At 55.5% G+C, this 19,875-nt stretch overlaps 2 protein-coding genes across 3 annotated transcripts; one reads left to right on the top strand and one right to left on the bottom strand.

Moving 5' to 3' along the window:
- Positions 1-1,234: 1,234 nt before the first annotated feature.
- On the bottom strand, positions 1,235-4,831 carry MYOC (myocilin). The gene is made up of 3 exons (XM_072867938.1): positions 3,928-4,831; positions 3,285-3,404; positions 1,235-3,148 (listed from the first exon to the last, which is right to left on the bottom strand). The coding sequence occupies exons 1-3, from the start codon at positions 4,424-4,426 to the stop codon at positions 2,364-2,366; spliced, it is 1,404 nt and encodes a 467-aa protein (XP_072724039.1). The 5' UTR covers positions 4,427-4,831; the 3' UTR covers positions 1,235-2,363.
- A 119-nt stretch (positions 4,832-4,950) lies between these two features.
- VAMP4 (vesicle associated membrane protein 4) lies at positions 4,951-18,288 on the top strand. 2 transcript variants are annotated; one of them, XM_072868343.1, is made up of 8 exons: positions 4,951-5,056; positions 5,450-5,561; positions 7,520-7,566; positions 7,928-7,978; positions 15,072-15,280; positions 15,855-15,934; positions 16,119-16,170; positions 17,248-18,288. In XM_072868343.1, exons 2-8 carry the CDS (start codon positions 5,496-5,498, stop codon positions 17,274-17,276), a joined length of 534 nt encoding a protein of 177 aa, XP_072724444.1. In that variant the 5' UTR covers positions 4,951-5,056; positions 5,450-5,495; the 3' UTR covers positions 17,277-18,288. The 2 variants fall into 2 exon arrangements, with proteins under 2 accessions (XP_072724444.1, XP_072724445.1); XM_072868344.1 differs by having other exon boundaries at positions 15,180-15,280; positions 17,248-17,973.
- Positions 18,289-19,875: the final 1,587 nt, after the last annotated feature.

The following is a 19,875-nucleotide window of genomic DNA, read 5'->3' as shown; positions in this document are numbered from 1 at the left end:
GCAGCGGTGGTCAGTTGTAGCGGGTACCCTCTCCCTGCAGCAGGACCAGGGCACCCAGCTCAGCGCAGACCTGCCTCCTCCTCTTCCTTGTACGGTGGGCATGGGGCTGTGAGCGATGGCGGGGTCACTGCTGCCCCCCATCAGGAGGGTGGGGAAGGCGTCACCCCGGGGCACAGCTTGTGGCACCCCACGAGGACCAGGGTGCAGCGCGCAACCCACTGCAGCGTGTGGGTGACGCAGCCCTGGGGCAGCGAGGAGCCCCTGGCCCTGGAGAAGATGGCGTGGCTGAGGGCGAGGGGGGGATGTGTCGCCGATCAACCTGGGACAGGCCTGGCAGCCGAGGGGCAAAAGTCCTACTGTGGTGCAAACAGAGCAGGCGCGGGGGGCTGCGGGGCCGTTGGGCTGCACCCATGGGTGCATCACTAGCTGGGGGGATGCCTTCGCTCACCCTGGCTCACGGTGAGCATCCCGGCCCCACACTGGGCCTGCCGGGGAGCGAGAAAGGGTCTTTTGGCCTCCTACCTCGACGTGCTGGGGTCCCACCCGCCACCCACCCTGCAGCCCCAGGTTGCTCCTCCATGGGATGTGTCCCATCCCACACCCTCCCCGGCCTGTCCCGGTGGTCTGGCAGGGCCTTTCCCCAGTTCCCCTCACCGGGGCAGTCCTCACTGTGGGGGAGCATGTGCTTCCTGCAGCAGGCACCCCCTTCTAGAACAGGTCTCCTGCCCTTCTAGAACAGGGTCAGTTCTGAGCTGGCGCCCAGTCCCATGGCCTCCCGGCTCCAGGTGGTTTCCTCGGTGAGCAGCCAAACACCCCAGCACTGCAGCAGCAAAGTGGGGGCTGCCTCCATCCCCCCCATCCCTCCCACCCCAGGCTGCCCCCCCAGCACCAGCCAGCCCAACCTGCAGCCCTGCCACCTGGAGCTCATTAACCTGTCCCATTTGGCAAATCTCTGGGGTTTAGCGCTGAAGCTTTGACTTTTTTTCTGATTCAATGTTGTGGGCATGTCGCAAGCCCTCTTCATGCTAAATAAAGGTGCTCCTGGGGTTGGCCCTGCCAGCAGCCCCCTCCCACATGTGGCATTTTCTTGGCCAAAGCCATTACAGCTCCCTCCCCAGCACCTTCAGCCTGTCAGTGCATCAAGGGGGGCACCAGTGCTTCACACCCCCTCCAGGCTCCAGCCCACCAAACCCCCAGGAAAGCCCAGGCTCGGAAAGACGAGGTGCAAGGCAGCGGCAGTGGGCAACGTTTATTGGGCCGGGACCCTGCACATCCCCCGGGGGATGCGGCTACTGCTGCCCCATCCTGCCCTGAACGCCGGGGCAGAGGGAAGAAGAAAAAAGCCTCCTACAAACTTTCTACAATAAATAGTTAAAATGGCGTGTTTTGGCCCAGCCTGGGGAGCGCTGCTGGTCAGGTGGGGCCGTAGCTGCCGTGCTGGCGGCCGGGCATGGCTAAAAAGCCGAAGCACGTGGCCAAGAAGGGCTGGGCGCACCAAGGGGCTGCTCGGCTGCGGGATGGTCTGCCAGCCCTCCTCACTACTGCTCTCTTGGCTTCTTTTTTTTTTCCCAATAAAACAAGGCTTGTGCAATGAGTGTCCATATTCCCCGCTGTTTTTTATCCTGCTGGATGATTTCTGGAGGTGGCTGAGCTCCGGGATGCCCCTGGGCACTGGCAGCATTGGATGTAGCAGGGCTTGCAGCAGGGGCGCTTGGCTCTGCGGGGCTGCTGTTGGTGGGCAAACACTGCTCTCCTCAGCGAGGCTGGCCTGAGCTGGGGAGGCCTCTACAAAGCTGCTGCTGCCGGGAGGGGTCTGGGTGGCAGCAGTGGTGCTCCTGCTCAGCTGGAGCCTGGAAACATGAACCCCAGCCCCGTGGAGGGGATTGCTGCTTGCAACCAGGGAAAGAATTTATTTTTAGGTGGGACCCTCCTGGGCAGCCTCTCCCCACCTCCACCACCTGCCGTGCCTGGCCTTTGATACGCCTGAGCCCTCCCTGCTCCAAATTTGGGGTGGCTGGGCTAGGAGCTCCTGGAGGATGCTGGAGTGGCTCAGGGCTGCGTGCTGCTGTGGCCCATCCAAAACCTGCAGAGGCCAGGGAGAGGCATTTCGCTGGCTTGACCAGGCTCCAGAGAAACAATTTCCCTCCACTGTATTCAAGCACGATGGGATGTTGCCGGAGGTGCCAGCAGGGATGTTGGTGGCCCCATTGTGGCGTGGCTGGTCAGTGTGTGGCCCCCACCATCGCCCGGAGCTGTCTAAGCCGGCACTCCCGGCCACGCCGGGGGGAGCTGGGGAGCGAAGCGGGGTGCCGAGATGTGTGAGGGGGTCGCAGGGGCTGAGCCAGCACGTCCCCAGCCCCAGCTCATGGCCGGGAGAGGCGGACAGGGTAGGTGACCATGTTGAAGCTGTCCCAGGCGAAGAGCTGCCTCTCTGCGGGGTTGTAGTCCACCATGCTGAGGTAGCGGAAGCGGTTCTCGAAGGGAATGCTGAGGGCCCGGCTGGTGCTGGTGGCCGTGTCGTAGGCGAAGTTGATGGTGGCGTTGGGCGCCGAGTAGCTGCTGACGGTGTACAGGGTGCCGCAGATGACAAAGGAGTTGGCCACCCCTCGCTTGCGGATGTTGGTCTCCCAGGTTCGCTGGATCTCCAGTGTCTCGGGGTCCAGCTTGGAGAGGACAATCGCCCCCCTGGCCTTCTCGGTGCTGTAGATCACCCAGAGCCCCGTCTCATCCACCGCCAGGTCAATATCAGTGTAGCCCCCCCAGGAATAGGGGTACTGCCCATGGTAGCCGGCGCCGGGAATCTCTCTCTCGGCTGTGACAGCCTCTCCCCGCAGGTCGTAGCGGGCCACGGCACGGGAGCGGCGTGGCTGGAAGAAGAGCCCGCCGCGGTAGACGACGGCCCCTGTGCTCTCCAGGGGCCGCGGCAGGATGTGCACCTTGGCGGGGTAGCCCTGGGCCAGCTGCTCAGCTGCCTCGTACTGGAAGAGCTGGCGGACCTCCGTGCCCACTGTGTCCACACGCCAGGTGGTCTCCCGCGTGAAGGGGGGCACGGGCTCGGGGTCCTTCATCCACACGCCGTACTTGCCGGTGATGGACTCTGCCCGGCCGAAGACGACAGGCTCCCCCACCCACACCAGCTTGCCGCAGCCTGCTCGGGGACAGGAGGGGAGAGAAAAAGGGATTATTGCTCGGCAGCAGTGGCACCCGGCAAGCCCCTTGGGAGGGCCAAGCGGTATTTGTGAGCAGCGGACCATGGGGCCGGCCGGCTGTGCCAGTGGCAGTACCCGAGTCCTCGCTCCCTGGGCGGCTGAGCACGGTCTCCTCCAGCAGCTGGGATGCGGGAACCTCCGTCCTCTCCGACTGCAGCTCCTGGTAGGCGAGGGGCTGCGGGTCCCAGCGGGGTGCTGCGGTGGGGCCAGGCACAGGGTGAGCAGGGGCTGAGCCAGCCTCCCTCACTGCCGTGCCTACCCTCGCCGCCCTCGGGGGGCTCCACGCTGGACCATTGCCCCCCGAAACGCCAGCGCCTCATTCGGGAGCCCAGTGCCCCCTCCCACTGCAGCGGGGCACATCTGTGAGCCGCTGATGGGGACCCCGCTCCGCAGCCACTGACGCTGTTGCTCCCCAGGTGTGGGGTTTAATGCTCCTTGGGGGAAACTCCTAATCCCCCCGGATTAGCGCGGTCCCCTGCGTCCCCCCTCTGCTGTGAGGCAGACGATGGGGGGAGGAGGGCTCCGGCTGCCAGCCCTGATTTAGGTTGTGACCTCCCGGTAGGGCTGAGCCCTGCAGCGGGTGAGCGCCTCGCCAGGGTCCCCAAGAGTGGGGGGCAGCAATGGGTGCACCGTGCGGGGGGCAGCAAAGGGACTTGACCAGCGCCCGGGGAAAAGGCCCTGGCGGGGATGCACAGCGGGTCCCGGCCCCGGCACTTACCTTTGCCGGGGGCACGCAGGGCGTCGCGGCCGGGCCCCTCTCCGCCGGGGGGGCAGCGGGTGGCCCGCAGCCGGGTGATCTCCTGGGCGCTGCTCTCCAGCCGCCTCCCCAGCTCCTCTTTCTCCCGCTCCAGCCGCCCCTTCTCCTCCTCCAGCCGGGACTTGGCCCGCAGCAGCTCGCCGTAGGCGGCCTCCAGGCGAGCGGCCGGGGCTGCTTGCTGGGCGTCCCGCGGCCCCCCCGCCTCGGCCCCTCGCGGCCCCGAGCCCCCCGCGCCCCGCTCCCGGCTCTCCAGCCGGCTCAGGCGGGCGGCGAGGGCGGCCAGCTCGGCCCGCAGCTCCGGCATGCCGCCGGCATCGGGGCAGGCGGCCTCGACGGGGCTGGCCACCGTGAAGGAGTAGGTGCAGCGCCCGGCGCCGTCATCGGCACGCCGGAGAAAGGCCGTCTCGCCCCGGCAACCCAGGGCCAGGCCCCCCCAGAGCAGCAGCCAGCCCCCCAGCATGGCCCCGTGCCCTCGGCGCCTCCGCTCCGCCGCACGCCGGGCGCTGCCGCCGGCATTTATAGGGCGGGAGGGCGGCGAGGAGAGGGTCAGTGCGGCGGGGGGACGGGCGAGCCGGAACCTTCCAGATGCCTGCGGCGGCGGCGGCTTTCGCCCAGCGGCAGCCGGCGCTAACCCCCCCCTCCCCCCCGCCGCCCCCGCCCCGGCCTCCCCGAGGCCGCTGGCCGGGCTCCGGCAGCCTGCGGCCGCCGCCAACGGCTTCGCTGCCGGGGCCGTGTGCCAGGGGCGATGCCGGGGGCCGAGGCGGCCGAACCCCCCCGCTGCTGGCAGGGAGGCGTCGCGCGGGGCCGAGCCGGGAGCGCCGCCAGCCGCCGGGCTCCCAGGGCAGCGTGGTCCCGGGCTGCGGCCGCCCCGGCCCCGCCCCCGCCCCCGCCTCCCCGGCCGCTCCCGCCGGCTCCCAGCTCCGCGCTCCGCCGCGCCCCGCCCCGCCCCCGGCACCGCCCTTTCCCCGCCCCGGCATCGATAGCTCGGCGCTCGGCGCGGCGGGCGGAGCGCCGAGGCGGTCGATGGGACAGCTGACTCGCTGCCGCTGCACCGGCCATTTCCCGCCGGCCCGGCCCGGAGCGGAGCCCGGTGAGCGGGGCAGAGCGGGGGGGGGCGGCGACGGCGACGGCGACGACTGTCCGCCGCCGCGGGGGTGGGGTGCCTCTGTCTGGGCACCGGCTCTGCTCGCTAGTGGCCCCCGGGGCACCGGAGGGCTGGACTGGAACGGCGGGGCAGGGCGAAAGCGCGGGTCCCGGGTACCGGCTGCCCTTGCATCCCCCTTCCCCTGGGGCCGTTGCATCTCCCCGTCCCGGGGCCATTTCGTCCTTTCCCCCCGCCGGTGCGGGCGCTCCCCGGCCGCCCGCGGGACCCCGCCACCCGCCGGGCGGTCCTCCCGGGCCCCGGCGAGGGGCGGCCGGGGTACGCGCGGCTGGGGCGCCGGGCAGCGCGGTGACCCGGCCGCTCCCTGCGCCTCCCCTCCAGGCGTCTCCTCCCGGGCACGAAGCCGCCTCTCCCGCAGGCACAGACCATGCCTCCGAAATTCAAGCGGCACCTGAACGACGACGAGGTGACGGGCTCGGTGAAGAGCGAGCGGGTGAGTGCCGGCGGGGCGGGGGACCAGCTTATCCCTCCGGTGCCGGTGGCTGTGACGGTGCCGTAGCGGGCTGTTGCTTACATTGGGGTGCTCGGGGTAAGGTGCCCACGGCAGGCGGGTTGGTGTTAACAGGCCTTGGGGACCCCGAGGCCCCCGGCATCGCCCCGTGCCGTTAGCCGCCGGGCCGGTGCAAGGTAAGTTACAGCTCCCTTTGCCGAAGGGGCTCCTGCTGCCGCAGCCCTCGGCCGCGGGGCCCAGAGGCCGGATCGCTGTTGATAGCGACATTTAGGTAGTGAGGGGACTGTCTGTGCAGCAAACCTTATCTGTGTATTTTAAAACAAACCCCGTTAGGAGATACAGCTGTTTTGAGAACTTGTTTCAGTTCCTTTAGGCTGCATTGATGGCCGTCAGATCCCGGTGTGCTCCAGTCTCCTGCCTCTCTGCAGAGCTCGGCCTGGGCACATCGCGGCTCTTCCCACGTAGCTGGCTGAAGGACTCGTGTGAAGTTACCCTGCGCTTTACAGCTGAATTTTTCTCCTGTTGCCCTGACGTTTCAGACTTTGAATATGGGTCAAAGTGGTTCAGTTGTCTGTTTTAGACAAAGTGGATTTAACCTGATGTGTTTGTCCTGGGGTCATACTGCACTAAAACTGAGTTTAGACTGTAGTCTAAAATGCTGCTGCAACTCACGATAGCTGTCAGTGAGACGAGGATCCTGTGTTGCCAAGAGTGCTTTGCTCATCCCTTGAGGGAGGCGATGGCTGAAACTATTGCGTGGTCTCGCAGGTTGCTTAAGTTGATTGAGCAAATGTGACAAGGATGGAAATGTAGGTAAGCCTCAAAATAAGAGCACTGCGCTTGCAGGTGGGAGCCTGAATTTATGCACAGGGGAAGCAGCAGCTGTTGGTACCATAAGGACCATCCGATGTGTCCACACGTTCAGCGTGCCATTTCCCCCTCTTGATTATTTTTGACCCAAAGTAGATGTTACTGGGAGCCCTCAGCTTGATTGGAAAACTTGTGCTGCCCTGATATGAGAAGTGAATTCTAGCAACATCTTTGTCCGAAACTTTCAGGCTTAAATGGGATTGTGGGGTTGCTCTTAAAAATCAGCCTTTGGATCATCTGATGGGGTGTAGTGAAACAGCAAATTTGAGCCCAGGAGGAGCCTTTTGGCACAAAGCCAGAGGAGCTACCAGACCTCTCTGCTTTCCAGCTCGGCCATAGCCTTTGCCTGAGTCGGGGGTTTGGAAGGGCCGACCCCTCCAGATGTGCCGTGCAGGGAGTCCAGCATGATTCCTTCTTACACCTGCTGCCATCAGATGGCTGGAGAAACCACATCCTCCAAATCAGGAGAGGATCTGACTTCCCACATGGATGGGATACCCCAGGGTGGCTGTAGGCGATGCGAACATTTTTTGAGCAGCTGCCGTTGACTGAGTGCAGCGCTGGGGATTGTCCCTTGAGCAGAGAGGGCCTTCCTTCCACAGCTGGCCTGTGCAAGGGCTCTCCCTGGTGCTTTCCAAGGCAGGGCTCAATGTGCTGATGCACTGGTTGCTTCTGTGTCATAGGGAGTTGTACTGATGCCCAGAATCGGGATGTGAACCTGTGCAGGCAACTGGCCATCGACGCAAATCCCGTTTGGCTCAGTGGCAGAGGTGTGAGTTGTCCCAAGTCAGAGCTGCAGAGCTGTGCATCGGTCTGTGCTGTATGGAGCTAGCAAACACTGCCAAGGTGATAATAGCAGCACAGAGATGTCCAGCTTGGCCTCTGATCACAAGCAGAGAGAAACAGCACAACTCCAGACACCTAAACAGTACCATTGATGCTCTCCAAAGGAGGGCTCGTGTGAAACCTGCAGTTGGAGGATGCTGACTGCATCCTAAGGTCTGGAAATGTCCATGTGAAATGGTGGTTACGTATTGATGAGGTGGCTTGGTTTTTTCCTGTGTTTGCAGAGGAACCTGTTGGAGGAAGATTCGGATGAAGAGGAAGACTTTTTCTTGTGAGTTTCTGAACATCTGCTGTAGGGAATGCGATGTCTTAACTGCCTATGTCTCTGAGACTGCAGGTGTTGAACACCAAAAGCTGGTCCCTGCCACATAGGTGGGGGCTTGGGAATCAAAACCTTTGATTCCTTTGAGATGATCTCCTGGAGCCTTGGCATCGAGCGCAAATTAAGACTTAATAGGTGTGACCTGTATAAGAGTGGGGTGTCCCACATATCCTAAGACATGGGAGGGACTGATGGGAGGCATGAGAACAATCCTCCATCCACAAGGCACGGGTTCTGTCTTTGAGTCTTTGGTTTAAAGACATGTTTTTGTTGTATCTTCCATCCTGATTGCCTTCTTTTCTGCCTGCAGGAGAGGGCCTTCTGGACCAAGATTTGGACCCAGGAATGACAAGATCAGACAGTAAGTTGTTGTTCCTCAGTGTCACACAGATAATATTTTATTCTGGCACAGCGAGCTCCTGCTGCTGTCTTACTGGAGTATTTCTGTGTAGTTCTGAATATGAACATGGCTTGTGCTTGCTTTCTTCTAATTGACATTGCCTATCCTACATGTCCAGAGCTAAGGGAAATCTCAAATTTGATTCAAGGTATCAAGAAATTGTGCGTTGACAGAGGCGAAGGGATAGGATTGTATCACAGTAGCTTAGTGGAGTTTCTAAAGCCCTTGCTGTGGTCTGGTGATGACCTGTTCCATGCTTTTATGAGGCTCTTTTTCTAGAGCATTAACCCTGAATTTTAACCTTCCCTAGCACCTTTTTTTATTGTTTCGTTGCTTTTTTCTTCATCCTGTAACTTGCTCCTCAGTGTTTCAAGAAAGCAAGTGGTCAGGAGCACACCAGGACTGTGTTTTTTGGGCAGTGGCTGGTCCTCTGGCCTCCTTTTCTCCAGATAAAAGCCTGATATAGGTGACCTGGAGATGAGCAGTGACTCAGTGGGTCAAAGCAGTTGGACAAACAGGAAACCATTACAGCTGGAGGAAGATAATTGACTGTATTAGGGCAAGAAGGACGGAGTGAACACTCTGGATCCTTCTCCCATCGAGTCATTTCCTGCATGATGCTTGTTCTGGGCTCCAGTTTGTCCTGCCCTTTCCTATGAGGGATGCGATGGTGGTACTTAATGGTGAGGGGATGGATATTCACAGACCCCTGGTTTGCGTTGCACTGTTTCCTTTGCTGACCTCCACGGAGCCAGAACAGATCTGTGCGGGGACTGATGACCAGGCATTATTCAGACTGGGTTGTCTTGTGTGCAGCCTGAGTGTTGCTCTTCGTTAGGGATTTTTTTCATGCCGGGAAGAAGCCAGTGCAGCTCTGAGATGACTCATTGCCAACGTCAGCGTTAGGCAGTGCTTGCTTGTGTGCCCGCTTGCCACGTTACCTTGAGGGGCGAAGTGCACTTGAGTTACACAAGAGGCAGCGGGTCAGTCACTGCACCCTGAGTTTTCAGGGGGTCTGTTCCCTCCAGGGTGTGAGGATGCTGTTGGTAGAGGTGCACTGGTCCTTAGAGTAAGCCAGTGTGGATAAAGCCTGCCTTCTAGGGCAGGGCCAAGCTGATCTGGAGTGAATGAGAAGGATGAGAATTGGTTTGATGAGTGGGGTCCTGCCCCCATAAAAAGGTGGAGAGGGGCTGACATCTACCCCTTTGTCCTCCTCTTCTGAAAGGGAATTACAGAGTGTCTTCTGCCTTCCCTGCATGGCGGGGGAAAATGGGAGCTCTTCTCTTCCCACCGCCAGGCAGAAGGGAGCAGTGGCTTAGATAGAGGATAGCACTGCAGCTGTGAAGGGGAAGAAAAATGAAAGAAGAATTCACCCAGGAGCTGGTGGGTTCATAGGTGTGATGTGACTAATGCCCAACACATGTGAGCCTTGCCTGTTGCCAGAGATTGCCTGTCTAGTATACCTGGTATGGAATATGTCCCTCGGTGTAGCAAGAGGCTACATCTGTCTAGTATCTAGAGCATCTATTATAAAATAGTGTCTATTTTGTGCTCTCATCAATGTTGATTGCATTGTTTAATAAGCACTTACAGGGTGCAGTTGTCACTCCTTGTCATGGAGCTTATTATTAAGTTTCTGATCAGACCAGCCTTTGTGCTGGATGGATTGATGCCTGGTGTTGTAATGATGCAGTCCTTTCTTGTTTCAACAGAGGAGGAAAAGGAGCGTTGAGTTGCTGCTGAAACACTGTAAGGAAAAGACATTTTAAGGAGGAATTTGTGCATTTGGAGAGCTGAGGCGTAGCTGGGCAAAGCTAGAGAGACTGTAGCTATACGGGGCTGAAGGAATGAGGTGTGAAGATAGGCGTAGAAGGAAACTGGATGGAGGATTGGGTAGAGGAAAAAGTGATGGAATCATGGGAGCAAAGGTGTGGAACATGTTGAATGTGAGGGGCAAGACTGGAAACTTTTCCTATTTGTCCTTGGCAGCGAAGGGGCTTGGGTCAGGGTGGAGAGCTTGGCAACAGAGACCCTCAAGGCTGGCTCAGCTGCAGAAAGAGATGGTGGGGAACACTGCAAACCTTGTAGGGGAAAGAGATGTGTTAGAGCCACAAATAGTGGGAGGAGGAAGCATCACAGTCCCCTCCGTACTGTATTTAGTCCTGATAGGTCTGGAATTTCAGGCTCTGTTGTCCCAACAGCTGCTCGGTTGGGGTGGATGCTCCCCTGGTAATTAAGTGGCTGCATGGGGTCCCTTAGGCTCCCTCTGAGACCTCCTTGTCCCTGGGGTGGGCTGGAGCTGAAAGGTAGCTTTTAACAGGCTTTTATCCTTTTCCCCAAAGTTACAAAGAACAGGTAAGGGAAAGTTGATCTCTCTTCTCTGCCTTTGCTTCCAGGCTTTGTGAGAAGTCCTGAATGTGTGTCATGAGAGCTCTTAGGGCCTTTTCGGGGGAAGGTGGGACATTCATCTTCCACCTGGATTTATTTTATTTAGAATAGGAGCCTCTCATCACAGGTCATCTTTTAAAAAACATTACCAAAATCCCCCCCTTTTCTGCGCTGCTTGACTTCCTTCACCACTGATGTTTCTGCTTTCAGGCAACCGTGTTGCTGGATTCAGGTTCCTGCTTGTGCTGGCGATGAGGCTCAGCGCACTGCTGTGGTTCCCCAGGAGCCAGGTCTCGGTCCCTGTGGTTCTCCCATTGTGCTGCTGAGGGTGGCCAGCATCCCCGGCCCCGGGGCTCGGCCCTGGTGGCTCTGTCTGGCTGCAAGCCCCAAGTTATGTCCTGAGGAGGGGGAGGGTTTGGGGAATGGTTTGAAGGCAAGAGTCGACAGCAGCTTCCCAGGGCCTGGCTGCTCATTGTGGGTTGCTGGTTGTGCAGTGGACCCCAGCCATAGTCCAGGCTTTCATTTGAAGGTGATACCGAGACCATGTTGTCAGGCGTCATTGTTGGGTATAATCCTTTCAAGGACTGAAAGGCTTCAGGGAGGCATAGACTGCTGTCTTCCTCACAGCTGGGATGAAGCAGAAACTTAAAACCAGGGATCTGTGGCACGGTTCAGTGCTGATACCCCATTGTTGAGTACAGCAGGGCTTTCTGCTGGGCAGCCACTCTGCAGAGAGCCGTGCCTCGAGGAGCGCTGTGCTGTGCTGGCCTCCTGCCTTTGCACCATCCATCTGGCTTGGCTCTCTGTCCTATTCCCTCTTCCCTGGGTTACTGCCACAACGAGGGGTGTTTGGGTGTAATTTGCACCAAAATACACAGCACTATTAATATCACTGGGTTGGAAAATAGAAGTGTGTCATGCTGGCTGTAAACAGCCGGCTTGGAGACAAGAAGCAGCCTTGAGCAGCACATCCCACGGTGTGTGCACGGCCTGTTTACAGCGTCTGAAGAATGCAGCACTGTTGTTAGTCCAACACCGTGACCAGCCCAGGGAGTTTTTCAGGAGCTAACCCAGTGCGGCCAAAATGGAAAGGCTTATTCCTCCCACTCTGGACCAGGCAAAGCACAAGAAAGAGGAGTCTAAACCAAGCTAAGCACCGGTGGGTCTCTTGTTGCTGCTTTGATGGTGTGCACTTGCTCTCCGTGTTAAAAGCATCATATTTGCCATCATTAGTAAGAAGAAGGGTTGTGGGAGACATTTCATGCTTTTGTCTTGCTCCCTTTCCTGGCAGGTATTTATTCTACTTTATTTCTCTTGGAAATCTGGCAGGAGTGAAGCACATGAAACGTGTGTGTCAAAAGCCAGTAACTCCCTAGCAGGAAATACGCTTCTTATTAGAGGATTCATTCTCTCTTGCCAAATAAAACAAGAAAGTATTTTGTTCTTGATGCGACTTGAGTTTCCAACCTCAAGCATGCCAAACTAGTGGGAATTCTTGAATTTGCTCTGAAACTGCAGGGCTAGTGCATAGGCTGGGCATCTTTCAGCCCCCTCCAGGAGGGGCTTCTCTTGCAGCAGTGATGAGTAGGAGAGAGCAGAAAGCAAGGACTGGCTTAAGCTCTGGTTAAGGCACTGTGTGGAGATCAAAGTTTAATTCCCTGGCTCAGTCTCTTCCTTCCTGTTTTTTTTCCAGGGTTCTCTTTTACATTAGATACCAAAGGTACTGGGGTGCTCAAATGTGTCTGTGTTCCATGGGAGTTAAACACCTCAACATTTGCAAGAGTTTAAGCCTTGATTTCTCTGTCCCTCCATTCTCCATCTGTGAAATGTTTTGTTCTCTTGGGGGGATGGCTAACAGCATGCCCAGGCCATGGGCAGGTAGCAAAGGCATGGAGCATTTTGCCAGCAGCTCAAGTGAAAAGAGGTGGGATGCTGAGATGCAACTTGGGCAGTGGGGGTCTGTGCTCCATAGGCGTCTCCCAAATGCTGGTACACAGCAGAGCACCCTGAAGTTACATACCTGCCCACTCTGCCTCAAACGCTTTGGGGTGCCCTGGGACTGCTCTGGGGCACCCCAGGCTCTGACCTGTACCAGCAGGGATACAGGTGGCATTGCATTGCACTGCACATTCCTGGATGCATTGCAACCTTGCGTGCTCCTACTTGTTAGTTGTACCAAGATAGCTTGGTTACAAATCTGTTGTGGGAGGAAATATCTTTATTTTGAAGCCAGTAAATGATTTTAGAAACATTTACATACTGCAAATGTAGTCTTCTGCCTGTGAAACTGATGTTTAAGGCCTTAGAGTTTTTGCCAAGTTGGCTCATCTGGGATAGCAGATGTTTCTGCTTTTCCTCTCTCGCCCCAAGCTATAGCAGCGTTGCTAGTGGCTCTGAGCTGGGACTTGTCCATTGTGCCAAGGTAAGGAAAACGCCTCGCAGAGCATGCCTCCTCCTCACATCCTCACCCGCTGCCCCAAGCAAGGGCCACGGGGCTGTGCGTGTCCTCTGTGGGGTGGACACTTTGGTCCACAGGGTACCACCACGTGTTTCCCAGGCAGCATCTGCCTGCGTCCTCAATGTTACCTTTTGCGCTTTCCCAACGGTGGCAGCTCTGCCACTCACCTTGTACGTTGTAAAACAAATGGTGGATCAGAACAGGCTTGTGGGCATGGGGCAGGTTCCTGCTGAGAGGCATTCGGGGATTATCTATGCCTTTCTCCTCCAGATAAGAAACTCCTAGCAGGCAGCTGCCGTCGATGTGGAAGGCAGGAGCTGCCACTGCACGGTGTAGGTGGGTGCAGTGAGATGCTGCTCCCACGGACTCTGCGATGCAGCACAGGGAAGGCAGGTTCCTTTCTTGTGGTATCTTAAATAAAGCAGGTTTTTAATGTGTGCTGCTGGAGTCCAGCATGTGCCATTGCTCTGGCTGTTGAGTCAGAAATTGGCTTCAGAGGGGTTGCCTGGCTGTTCCAGCTCTGGAAGCTGCAGTGCAGTGGTGCTACAGAGCCCGACCTGAAATGCTAAGATGGGAAACTCCTTCATATTCAAAGATCTGGAGCTCTTTCTAGAGCTTTTTGGGGAGCAAAAAGCCTTTTCTTTTAATGACTTTCCTCACCTGTTTTAGGAACAATAAGTAAATGTGAGCAAGGCATGCGCTTTTCCATTGCAACCACTATTGCTTGTTGCAGCTGCTCCTTGTGTCTGCGTCTCAGCGAAAGTGTCTGCTCGGCAAAAGGCATGTAGCTGGTAGGGAGACAGGAGAAATAGGTCAATGTGCACCTATGTCTCTAATTAATTAGAGGCATGGTGGCTAGGATGGGGCCCTGTTTCTGGTTCTGCAGTGCCCTGTTTACTGGCCTTGGACAAGTTGCTCTGGGTCTCCCTTGGCCCTGGCTTCCTGGGCCATGGTGGAGGATATGCTGTCCTGTCTCACCAAGTGCTCTGAGCTTAGGTGCTGGATGGTGGCTCTCTAAGTTGTGGAGTTGGGTCTGGTGCTGCTGTAAAAACTCTGATTTGGCAAATAAAGTCTTTGAATGTCTGCATCTGTGAGATGGCAGTGGGGAGGAGAGGGTCCAAAGAGGAAGATGTTGTGACTGGATAATTTGGGGAGCAGGAGAGTGTGGGTGCCAAGCAGGTGCAAACAATGAGGTGGTGGCAACCCTTCTTCCCTTTGGGGGACACCAGTGGTGCACTGTTAATAGGAAGTGTGTGTTTCTGGTAACGTGGAGAGCTGCTGAAGTGGCCTATTCATGCTGCATATTTGGGAAGTGCTGGATGCATTTCAATATGTTTAAAGTGCTTAAATGTTTTTAATCAATGCAACCTAAGTCGTCAAACCTAATACCTATGCAGAGTGAGTGGCCTGGAGCTATTTCTGTTTTGTTGCCCTGTGTGTAGCGTTGCCTCCAAGACGTTGCTGTTGCCATTTACTTTCTGGGAACGGTATGTCTAAAACAATGTATTGTCTCCCTAGGGCCCCAAAAAATTTCTTATTTCTGTCTCCAGGAAAATTAAAGTGTATTAGCTCCAAAATACAAACCAGAATGTAGCAGTATTTTTCCACCAGGAGAGTTTTTCTCTCTTACCAATGTGGGTTTTTTTATGGAGTGAATTAATGCATTTATAATAACCCTGCGGGTGTGATTTAGGCTACTGTTCACTGAAGCGACTATGCACAGAGTTGCGTAACCTGCGAGAAGATGGATTATAATAAGTTGGTTTAGTTCATATCAGCTATTTCTTTACTGTCCTCTTGATGCTGCTGGCAGGGAGGGTTTCATTTAGCAGCTCAGTTCCTGGAGGGGGGGGGAGTGCACCTTGCTTTGATTTCACCCCAAGTTATTTAGCAAAGGTGCAGTGTGAGGTTCTATGAAATCTGGAAAGATAAGGTGCAGTTTTTGTTTTTTTTTCCCTTTGATATGAGCTCTTCTGCAGCAGGGGTGCCCACCAACAGCAATTAGTGCCTTTTCTTACTGCATTTGTGTGTTAAAGGTGTTATGGAGGGTGCCCTGCTCCTGCTGACTTCCCAGTGCTCTCTGAGCCCCTTGTGTTCCCTCGCCCTTCCTGGGATTGCCAGAGACCCACCCTGGGTGATGCTGTGCCTCTGGCTTTCTCAGCAACCCATCAACCTCCCTCCACTGTTGTCCTCTTTGATTTTTGTCAGTGAGCTCCTGGACCCCGTCAGCCTGGGTGACTCTGAGCAAGGGCTGGTGCTGCAATGCAGCTGGTGGTGCCTGTTTCTGCTCCTCATGCTGCCTTTGCTCTGCTCTAGTGTCCAGAACCAGGTGGATGAAGTCATGGACGTTATGCAGGAGAACATCACGAAGGTGATTGAAAGAGGCGAGCGGCTGGATGACCTGCAGGATAAATCAGGTGCGATGCTAAATGCAGCTCTGCTGGCCTGTTCCCCACATCTCTTCTCCATTGCTGGGCCACGTTACTTGGTTTCAGTTCAGAAAGCGCCTAATGACAGACCTGGGCTTGTATGTCTATCCTTCCTGGGAGTGGTGTTTCCCAGCCTTGGGCTGCAGATCTGACTTTCTGCCGACATTCTCCTCTTTCCACCTTCACCTTCTGCTGCTCTGCGCAGATGTGTTAGTTTGGAGGCATTTGGGTGCTGTGATCTAGTTGGACCTTCAAGCAAAGGTAGATTGGTCTGTCTCCCAACAGCCCTGAGCACTTCAGCTGTCTGCCCGCTTGCTGGCTTGCAGAGTGAATTCCTGTCCTCAGAGGGCAGCCAGTACAAAGGGGGCTCAGTGGGACTCGGTAGGTCTATGTGTACTCTAGCGAAGGGCGTCACACTGGCATCTGCTGTGGCTTTGGTGAATCACGCTGTGGTTGGGTCTTTTCCCCCAATGCTTAGTTTATTGCTTAAAACTCAGTGGAATGAGTGGATGCTCTGACTGTGCGTATGCTACTGAATCGCCTCTTTTCTTTCCTTCAATAGAAAGTTTATCAGACAATGCAACAGCTTTTAGTAACAGAGCCAAGCAGCTTCGGAGACAGATGTGGTGGCGAGGCTGCAAGGTGAGCAAGAACTGGACTAGGCAGGGGTGGGTTTGTGGAGGGGTGGTTACCTGCCTTCCCCTGGGAGGGGATGAAGAAGCTCTGCTTTCTAGCTGAAAAGATGCTGGAAGGCAAAGGCCTCCTTTCAGGTAGAAGCAGCTACATGTGGCACCCTGCATAACATGCCTCTGTGCTCCCCTTGCAGATGAAGGCGATCATAGTGCTGGTGGCAGTCATTCTCCTGCTCGTGATCATTGGTGAGTAGCTCCAGGTCACCCCAGCCATGTCTGGCATTGAAATATTTGTGGCACTCCACACCATGAGTGACACTGTGTGCTGTTGTCCCTGGTGGAGAGCACCTGAGCCACTCCTGTCGGGCCCCACTCTGCCTTAAGCAGTCATAAATGGTGTCTGTAGACCACTCCATGCTGCTCTTCTGCAAGGTTTAAACATGCACACAGAGGAGCAGGCTCAAATCAAGTCCTACTGACTGTTGCCAAAGAAAGCCAACATTGCCCTGCTAACATTGTACTGATTCAGGGTTGGCACCGACCGATCCTGAGGCTGGTGGGAGTAGATGGAAGAGATTCAGATGAGAGCAATGCCTTCCAAAGGCCTCTCCACGTATATCAACCATTTTGCAATGGGTCTGCTCCCAGCAAACACTTTTCCCCAAAGCTGCTAGGCTGTTTAATTTTCAGCAAGTAGCTGTTGTGGCTTTGCTGTTGGTCCCTTCCCCTGCCTTCTGCCCCTCCTGGTCTCTCTGAAGCTCCCCAGAGCAGAGATGTTGCTGCTTTTCCTACCAAACAGGTAATAACAAACAGAGTGTATTTCTTCTAGGCGGAAGAAGTAATTCAAGCCCTCTGCCTGCAGAAAGATGTGCTCCAGGGATCTAAGCAGCCCAGCATGGCAGCACAGCTCTTCCATGCCACTGGGTCCGGAGGGTTTTCCTCCCACTGACCATGGCCAGGGGCAGCTCTGTAATGGTTCTCGTTACTTTGGCAAAACCCTTGCAGCCTGTTGTCCTGCTGACACGCAGCCTGCGGCAGGAGAGGCAGAGCTGGCAGCAGGGTGGGAGTGTTGTAGAGAGAGAGACTGATGGAAAATCCCATCTGGTTTAATTTTGGGAAGCTGGAAAGAGGTGAAGGTGGCAGGAAATGTTGTCTAGCATGTGTGCAGGCAGCAGATTGCATTAGCTTGAGCTTGGAAACACACTTTCTGTCGCAGCTGCTTGGTGTTTGTCACTACAGAAACGGGGGGCGGGAATCTCTGGCAGGGATTGATGTTGCATGCAAAGGTGTGTGGCTGAGAGCTTGTTTCTTTGTGTTTTCCAGTACCCATAGTCCTGAAGTACCATACCTGATGGGGCAGCTGGAGGCTTTCAGTGGAGCTGGCTCTGGGATAACCAAACTGCTGTGTAATTTAAGTGAGATATCTGTATATAGCTTTGAAGTTGTTTTTCTCCAAGGATTGAGGAGGCGGCGGCAAGTAGCCAGTTCTAACAGAGCATTTTAAGAACTGCCAAATGACCCTTTTTTTTGGTCAAGTACCTGTTCCTGCTGTCAAACTTTTTTTATAACAGAAGATTCAGTTCTCAAACCGCCTGTTTTGTGGAATTCTGGGTCTCTGGCTTGGAGCTGGCTACTTGCCACCACAGTTTATCTGTATATATGGTTGAGTTGTAATATTAATAATAATATCGTCTGAGCAGTTCCCTGCTGACTGTTGTGGAAGGCAGAGGGGACTCTGTCCTTTCATCAGATAAAAGGAGGGGAAAAATGTCTGAAGAGAAACATACTATTATGTTACAGGGAACTGACCCTTCTGTGGAGAACTGCGAGGGTGTTGTTTCTCTCTTGTTAAAAAAAAAAAAAGAGGAAAAAAAGAAATAACTAGGAATAACTAGGTTTTACAATCCAGAAGACTTTCTGGTCCTGCCCTGGGAATGCACAGGCTCAGTGTTTTCAGTATCGCTGCTTACAGCTGTGACTAAAGACATTCCAGTAAACCTATTTTTGACTGTACATGTGGAGTTCCTGCACGTCTTCATAGTGTTCTGGAGGACATTCACAGCTCTCCACTGCTGGGAGTCCCTAGGAGGGGGGCTGTTTCAGTGTTTTCTTAACCAAAAGCAAGAAGTGTGTGTAAAGCCCAGCTATTAGCCCAATGATATAAAAGACACAGCAGGAGGATGGCAACTCTCCTGAAACCAGTCCACGGTGAACAAGCCCATTTCATATTCAGAGCCTTGATATGGTGGTTGCGGTCCCAAACACCAGCCCATTTTGTGTCCCTGTGATCCAGTGGAGTGGGGGTTGTTCCTGGACTGGGGTGCTCGGGGAGGTGTAGAGGTCCCTGTGCTGGACTAAACAGGAGCTGAGCTCCTCCATCCATGGGTGGGACTGCTGTGTTTTGGCTGTCTCCAACCTTGGTCTGAGGTGTTGGTGGCATTTCTGTCTGCCCTTTATTTTTTGGGACCCTCATTCCTTCCAGCCCTGAGCCTGGGACTTTAGCTAAGCTGAGATCAGGCTCTCCTGGTTCTCTTTTTGCTGTCTCTTTTCTGATAATAGAAGCATTGTCCTGCTTAGTGTTTGTCTGAAGTAATGTTGGAGAGAGGAAAAAGTGCCCCAGAGAATTCCCAGTGCCATGTCCCAGCTTCCTCTTTTGAACCTGCCCCCAGTACCTTGTACACAGTTTCCACCTGAGTGGTGGTGCTGCCTTATGCAGAGAAGGGGATTAAAAGTGAGCACAGCAGGCTGGAGGGTTGGATGTGATTACAAGCTCCACTTGCCCAGCTGGAATATAAATAGGGCTTTTCCCCTCTGTGGGCCCTGGTCACTCCAGGTGGGAACCAGAAAGCCAAGCTGGGTTTTTCCTCCTGAAGTGTAGCCTGGTTTTAAGTAAGATCATGCACCCAGTGGAAGGGACAAAAATCATCCTACCTATGCCTTTGGCTACTCTCCACCTGCAAGGGAACAAGAGGATGGATGAAGAGGGACTGCATCTGTCTTCAGGGGGCTGCAGGTCTCACTGAGCTATCGGGTACTTTTTCCTACCAGCTGGAAAGTGAGTTAACAGTGCTGCAAGCCTGTGTAATGGCCTTGCTGTGCCTGCTCTGGCCTGCCTGCTAGGGCAGGCTTTACTCCTGCTGCTGGAGAGTCCTGCCAGTACCTCTTGCCTTCTTTCCCAGCCCCATCTTTGCTGCTGTTGCTGCTACCCACAGAAGGACCTTGGTGCCACAGCAGTGCGTCAGGACTTCAGATCCCTGCTGGCACCTGCCCTGAGCAAGAGAAATTAGTTTTGCAGTTGCTTACTAGAGACAAAGCCTGGCTTTAAAGCTGGGCTGAGCGCCTTGGAAAATGGGTGCTGGTAGGATGAAGGCTTCATGGCAACCCTACTGCTTGGAGCTGCTGCTATACCCTCCTGAGGCCTGTCCTCGCTGGGTTCGGCAGATCTCTATCAGCAGCGTGTCCTTAGGGAGAGTTTCCAGGTAGTGTTGAACTCTCCTCAGTGCAGGCACTGGCATACCACCCCGAGAAGTGCTGCTGTTATCACCATGCCGGCAGCATGCTGCTTCAGACAGGCACAAATGCTTTTCCAGCTGACCCAGATCCACAGAAAATGAGGTGGCAAGGTTAGCGCCCCTGGCCCTGGACCGTTTGTGTCTTATGCCTGCCTCATACTCATCCTTCTGTACCAAAGGGACTGGACCAGGCCCACCCCAGGCAGCTGAGCACAGGCAGCAGGTTTTTGCCCTGGAAAAGCTGGCTTTCCTCAACAGCACTGCCAGAGTGCTTTCACAGCATCTCCCAGGAGGTTGGGGTGCAAATGGTCATACTCAAGATGCAGGACAGGGAAAGCTGCCATGGCCAAAGCCTTTGGCGCACTTCTCTGGGTTGCCAGGATTAGGTGTTGATCAGTTTTAGGTTCAAGTCACTGAATGCTGGGGTTGTCCTGAGCGC

Source organism: Ciconia boyciana, chromosome 7, assembly GCF_034638445.1.
Source record: "Ciconia boyciana chromosome 7, ASM3463844v1, whole genome shotgun sequence".
Lineage (NCBI taxonomy): Eukaryota > Metazoa > Chordata > Aves > Ciconiiformes > Ciconiidae > Ciconia > Ciconia boyciana.
This window is presented reverse-complemented; position numbering and strand designations above follow the sequence as displayed.